The 6387-nt window shown below is 63.4% G+C and overlaps 1 protein-coding gene across 3 annotated transcripts; it reads left to right on the forward strand.

The window, feature by feature from the left end:
* Positions 1-628: 628 nt before the first annotated feature.
* Positions 629-4867, forward strand: SC5D (sterol-C5-desaturase). 3 transcript variants are annotated; one of them, XM_056322748.1, is made up of 5 exons: positions 629-731; positions 1304-1521; positions 2483-2615; positions 3172-3272; positions 3550-4867. In XM_056322748.1, the coding sequence occupies exons 2-5, from the start codon at positions 1312-1314 to the stop codon at positions 3973-3975; spliced, it is 870 nt and encodes a 289-aa protein (XP_056178723.1). In that variant the 5' UTR covers positions 629-731; positions 1304-1311; the 3' UTR covers positions 3976-4867. The 3 variants fall into 3 exon arrangements, with proteins under 3 accessions (XP_056178723.1, XP_056178724.1, XP_056178726.1); XM_056322749.1 differs by lacking the exon at positions 629-731 and adding an exon at positions 741-901; XM_056322751.1 differs by lacking the exon at positions 629-731 and adding an exon at positions 1006-1155.
* Positions 4868-6387: the final 1520 nt, after the last annotated feature.

Below are 6387 nucleotides of genomic sequence, written 5' to 3' on the forward strand. Positions count from 1 at the left end.
CACACACAGGACCTCCTCCCCGTCAGGGACCTTGCCAGAGAGTGCCAACCCGGGCCACCACCTCCCCATGCCACCGCCATCCTGTGACGGCATCACCTGCACGGGGATTCACTCACAGCACACGTGTGCCATGACCCTGATGCCGCCTCTTCCCAGCGTCACGGGGACCTCTGCCCGGCAGCGGGGAGGAGCAGCTGCTGGCTCCAAGGTTCATCCCAAGCCCTGAGCGTCATGTGTATCGCCAGGCCCCTCACTGCCCACCGGTAGTCGGAGTCGGCGGAGGAGGCGGGCCGGGGTGCTGGGCACGCTTCGCCAGCCTGGTTGCCTCGACTCTTCGGTCCCACCAAGCGGGGCGGGCGCCACGCCTGCGCCGAGCCAGCCCGGTGAAGCCACTCGCCCAAGCCGAGGGCCGGGCGGTGCCGCGCTGCCTGCCGCCCGCCGGGCCCCGCAGGCGCAGCGCCCCCAGCCGGCCGCCCCGCCCCCCCCGCCGGGCCGCCCCGACACGCCGGGCAGGGCTGCCCCGTGGGCCGCCACCCCCGCGCCACCGGCAGCAGGTGCCGCCCCGCCCCGGTGGCCCCGCGCGGGGGAGGCGAGGCTGCCCCCACGCCCCGCCCCGCCGCGACGTCACCGCCCGCGGTGGCGCGAGCCGCTCCGGCGGTGACGTCGCGTGGCGCTACCGGGCGGCACCGCCCCCCCCGCCCGCCCAGCGCCGCGCCGGGAGCCCGCAGCAGGTACCGGGGAGCGGGAGCGCGGGAGCGGGGCGGGGGGGCACCCGCAGCCTCGGCCCCGCGGGGCGCCTCGTGCCCACCGCCGCGGCGGGGGCGGGGCGCTGGCTGCGGCCACGGCGCCCCCCCGAACGCACCGACTGCCCCCGGCCACGCACGGTCCCGGCGCTGCCGCGGTGAGCGCTGCCGGAATCGCCGCCCCCGCGGGACCCGACGCCGGGGCGGGGGCCCCAGGCCGCTGAGGGAGCGCCCCCCCCCCTCCCCCCCCCCCCGCGGGACCCGGACCCTGCAGCCCAGCGCCGCCCCCGCCCTGCCGGGGGACCCGCTCGTGCGTCCTCGCCCGCGGGAGCCAGGGCAGCCCCCGCACTCCTGCAGCGGCCCCGGGCCACGCGTCGTACCCCGCTGCCGGCGTGTGCCAGACCCCGCCGAGGTGACCCGGGCAGACGGGCACCCTCCCCGCTGGCACCCCGTCTCCTGCGCCACCTGGATCGGGCCCGTGTGGCCGCAGGGGTGGACCGGGCTGGAGGGACGGGGAACACCTGCACCCACTCACGCTGAGCCCACTCTCCTTCCCGCAGGAGCCGCCATGGATCTGGTCCTGGACGCCGCAGACCGACACCTCCTCACGCCCTACGTGTACCCCACCAGCTGGCCCGAAGGCGAGCCCTGCCGCCAGCTCCTCAGCCTCTTTGTCATCACCAACCTGGGGGCACTCACCCTCTACCTGCTCTTTGGCACCCTCAGCTACTACTTCATCTTTGACCACGAACTCAAGAAACATCCCCAGTTCCTAGAGGTGAGTGCACCCCGCGTCACCCCCTCAACATCCCGCCTTGCCCATGCTGCCAGTGCCCCCCTTGCCATCCTCCTGTCGGAGGCTGTTCCGAATGATGCGTGCTAATGCCTTGGCACGGGCTGTCACCGCTGCCTCTTTGGTATCTGCTCTCATTTGCACCTCGAGGGATGCTCTTCTCCCGCGTACCAAACCCCTACCCTGCACAGGGCTCATGAGACACACGTCCCTGCCCCCCACCCCTTGACCGCCAAAGCGAGCCCCTGGGAAGCCCCTGAAGACGCGAGGACGCTGAGACCAGCTCACAGCCTACCACTGACATCTACGCCTGGCAGAGATGCTGGACTGCCCGGTCCTCCTGAAGCCAGGACTTGTCGCTCCATATGTGGGTGACCCCCCATCCGCTGAACACCCGACCCTACAGATACACCCACACTCCCAGCTCTCCACCCTTGCCCACCACAAACCACCTCGCTCCAGGCACAGTGGCAGCCTGGGGGTCCCCGGCCACTCCAGAAGTACACCGTCCCTGCACACATCCAAACTGACCACACTGGCACCGGCACCCTGCGTTCTCCGGCACGCGTCGCTCCCTTGCTGTGGCAACCACCGCTCACACACGTGGCAGCTAAAGGCTGGCTGCCGACGCACACAGACCGATGCAGGTCTCTGCACTTGGCTTTTGCAAATCAAAGGCTGCCTGACTGGTGGTGGCGATTGCCCTCGCAGCCCTCCGGTGCCCCTCCACACGGCACCCTCAGTCATCCCTGACCAGAAACAAGGACCACTTGCACAACACACCAGGCCCAGCACCCTGCACCAGCCCTGTCCTACCGTGAGCATGGCTCTCCCCAAATGGGTGGCACACAGCACAGACGTACCTGCCTCGCGAGGGGTTGGGGCTCTGCCCGGCTCCTGCTGTGCCCCCTCCCCTGACCCCTCTCTTCTGCTGCTTCCCCCGCAGAACCAGGTGCGTCGGGAGATTGTCTACGCGCTGTGCTCCCTCCCCTGGATCAGCGTGCCCACCGTTGCCCTGTTTTTCGCTGAAGTGCGGGGCTACAGCAAGCTCTACGACAACATTGAGGACTCCCCATATGGTAAGCTGCTCGCCTGCACCCCCTCGCCGGGCTGGCACCCCCTCGCCGGGCTGGCACCCCCTCCCCATCGCTCAGGTTCCCTCTCTTGGCCCCCACCCAAGGTGGGCAGTGCACCCAGCACGCCCTCATTTTTCCTGACGACGGTGTATCTTGTACGAGCCCCAGAAAATCCCCCTGGGTACCTCCCGCCTCGAGCTGGTCTCATCTGTTAGTTGTAATCCCAAATTCTCTTTAGGCCAACAAGGGGAGGTGCCCATTTTCCCCAGCTTGGGGATGGGGTGTAGTGGCCTGTTTGATGCACACCCTCCCCTCCACAAAAGAAGCCCTTGGCTTCCCTGGGTGCAGCTCCTGACAAACTAGTGCCTGAGTCGCTTTCTCCAAGTCATGCGAGACCATCTAGCTCTACTGCCATGTCTCTTTGATGGGACAGATCCCAACGCAACTCACACACCTCCTGCTGCAAGGGCCATTATGTCTCCCTGGCCCCCGCGACCCCCAGCTCCTTACCGGCTCTTGGCACCTGCGGGTGCCACCCCTAACATCCCTGTTCCCCTAGGCTGGTCAGGCGTCTTCCTCAGCATGCTGTCCTTCCTCTTCTTCACTGACATGGGCATCTACTGGATACACCGTGCTCTCCACCACAAGCTACTCTATAAGGTACATGATGGGATGGTGGGCCCCAGGCGAGAGCCCTCGCCCTGCGATGGGGCCGCAGCTGAGTGGCTTCTCCCAGGGAACGCGCGCCCTGCGGGGAATGGTGGGGTTGCCTTGCCTCAGTCCATGATGTGACGCGAACCGAAAGCCCATTAGGGCACATGTTCCTCTCCTGCCCTTTGGGCGTCCCTGGCCGGGGGACCCCCTAAAAGGGGCCAGCCTGCATGGGCCCTATGCCCACCCCTGCCTTGGGGACCGATGGCACATCCTCTCCCCACAGCGTTTCCACAAGCCCCACCACCTGTGGAAGATCGCGACGCCCTTCGCCAGCCACGCCTTCCACCCTGTTGATGGCTTCATGCAGAGCCTGCCCTACCACATCTACCCCTTCCTCTTTCCCCTACACAAAGTCACCTACTTGGGCCTCTACATCTTTGTCAATGTCTGGACCATCTCCATTCATGATGGCGACTACCGTGTCCCCCACCTCCTGCGGCACGTCATCAATGGCTCAGCCCACCACACCGACCACCACTTGTACTTTGACTACAACTACGGGCAGTACTTCACCCTCTGGGACAAGATCGGTGGCTCCTACAAGAGCCCCACAGCCTTTGAGGGCAAAGGCCCCCACGACTACTTGCGCAAGCTCCGAGAGAAAGGGCCAGGGGTGCCCAATGGCCCCCCAGATGCCAAGACTGAGTAGGCTTCCGCCTGTCCTGTCTTCATTCTGGGACAAGATTCCCTGGCCACATTTTGTCCTCTTTCTCCCTGGCCTCTTGAGACTACTTTCCCACAGACAAAGAGCCCGTGTCCCCTGATGGCACGACGGCACGGGGCAATTCTCAGCGAGCGCTCCGGCCCGCCCCAGCTCCCAAAACGGTGGCAATCCAGCCTTGTCCTGCACCACAGACCTGCTCTGTTCCCCCTGTTGTTTCCCCTCCTGGCTGCCTTTGGATCTCTGCTAAGGTCCCTGCGTTGCTTTATTACCGTGCTGCTGCTTTACAAAAAGAACAATAATATGGCACAAATAGAACAATAACATGGCTCTTGGCAGGGTCTCCATCCATCCGTGCTGTGCGCCTTTGTTGTCAATTCGCCGTTGCCATCGCAGAGTCCATCGGGATGGGTTGAGTTGGATTGATTTGAGACAAGAGGCTGATGGTGCTACATTTTTTTCTGATCTGTATTTAGCGAAAAAAAGACGCAAACACCTTTCAGAGACGGTGTGGGTCCTCCCGACGGCTCCTTAGCGTGTTGAGGGCCTGGCCTCAAGATGCGGCAGGACTCCTTGGTGCTTGCTGCACTCTCCTCCTTCCTCTCGCCTAGGGATGTCCTGCAGGCACTGGCGGGACACATCCCAGGAAGAGCATGGCTGTAGGATGAAGATACACTTTGAGTCCTCGGGGTCCCTCAAGCTCCCTGAGAACATTGAAGGGGGTGGGGGTGGGGGGATGAGGAAGAACAGGCCCCTGGTGGCGAGGGGCAGGGACTTCTCCTCACTTGAGGGTTCATGGCTGGCCTTCCCCCTTAATGGCCGGCGTGCTTCCTGCCCTGCCTTTGGGTCTGACCTACATTTAATAAATCTCACTTGCCAACTTGGGTGCCGTTTGGTCCCTTTGCCCTTGCTCCCAATGGCACGCGGAGCCTGCTGGGGCACCCTGTTTCTCCCCCGTGACAGGCTTACCCCGCGCCGTTCCAGCAGCCAGTATGCCCACCACCTCATCCCTCTTGCCGAACTGGCAAAGGGGACAGGGAAAATATGACCGACTGCCAGCCCCCACGACTTCTCCTCCTGCAGGTTGGCCATGAGGATATGCTTTCCCCATGCTTTTGCCTCCCCACGTGCACGGGAACCCTGACCTCTGTTTGCTGATTAACTTGAAGGCCAGAGAGCTGCCAAGGCTCAAGGCAAGGCCCAGATCAAACAGAGTGACAACGTTGCTGACCTTTGCCAGCCACCACGGTAACCACATTAGACCTTTGGGAAGAGCCCTGGGCTTTCTCATTGCCCGGTCTCTCCACCTCCCCTGAGCCCAATGGCCTCACTGACACCTACACCCCATGTTCATAAAACTGTTGGGATAACAGCCACGGGGTGAGGCATGTCTGGCTTGGGGCAGATGCTCCCTGGGAAGACACCTGGGGACTGAGAGGCAGCCAACAGCCAAACCCAGCCATTTTGGAGCTGGTGGACCGCATGAGCCTGGCAGAGTCGTCACCCTGCCCAGCTCTGTGGGCCAGGAGGTAAGACATGCTGTGTGCTGCTGGCCCCCACCACTTCTCACCAATGTCCCTCCTGTGGGTGACCTGCTTATGCCCATGCCCTCACAAAAAAAAGCCTGCAGGAAATCCTCAGGGACTGGCCATGTGCCATGGGCGGGAGGTCCAGCAGGGTCACCCCGATGGCTCTGGCTGTGACAAAACCTCTCGTTTTTATTGCAAGTCACACGCCAGCCTCTATGCGCTGTGCAAGCAGCACTTCGCACGGGTGGTGCATTATGGGACATACCAAAACACAAAACACCCCATGCTTTGCACCATGCACGTGGCAACGTGGCACCAGACTTGGGCTCCGGCCCACTCTTACCTGCGCTCGTGAGCCACATGCTGCCCTGTGCCCCAGGGGCGCCTTGTGCTTGCTGCAAGCCCTTGCCTTTGACCATGGCAAAGGCAAAACACTCTGTAAGCTTGACCGCTTAAACTGCACATCCCTGAAAGCCAGCAACAGGATGGAGGTGACACATGATGGGACAGAAGAAATAAACCTCCAGCTGACCTGAGCCATCTGCCTACCTCCAGGTGAGGGGCTGCATGGGGGTTTGCTCATGGTCGGCGCGAGGGCTGTCTGCACAATGCGGTGAATGCAAAGGGGGTCCTGGACACAGAGATGAATTCCAAAAAGCTATGCATAGAAGTGAAACCCCAGAGAGCGGGAAGGGGCAGGCACCCCCCGCAGGAGCTGTGGGGCTAGCAGTGACCCTTGGCAGCCAGCACCTTGAGGGAAAGTCCTATGAATGAAACTGCATCGCCTCTGGCACAACGAGACCCTGCAGCCTCCCGTGGCCCTTCTCCTACTCAAGCATAGCTGGGCACCTCACATCCCCAGCAGACAGGG

Source organism: Falco biarmicus, chromosome 20 (genome assembly GCF_023638135.1).
Source record: "Falco biarmicus isolate bFalBia1 chromosome 20, bFalBia1.pri, whole genome shotgun sequence".
NCBI lineage: Eukaryota > Metazoa > Chordata > Aves > Falconiformes > Falconidae > Falco > Falco biarmicus.

What these genes read in the sequence shown, in the direction of transcription:
- SC5D (XM_056322748.1), top strand. Translation starts at nt 1,312, where the DNA reads ATGGATCTGGTCCTGGACGCCGCAGACCGACACCTCCTCACGCCCTAC. An exon ending in CATTGAGGACTCCCCATATG is followed by an intron (nt 2,616 to 3,171) that starts GTAAGCTGCTCG and finishes CTGTTCCCCTAG; the next exon opens with GCTGGTCAGGCGTCTTCCTC. An exon ending in ACCACAAGCTACTCTATAAG is followed by an intron (nt 3,273 to 3,549) that starts GTACATGATGGG and finishes CTCTCCCCACAG; the next exon opens with CGTTTCCACAAGCCCCACCA.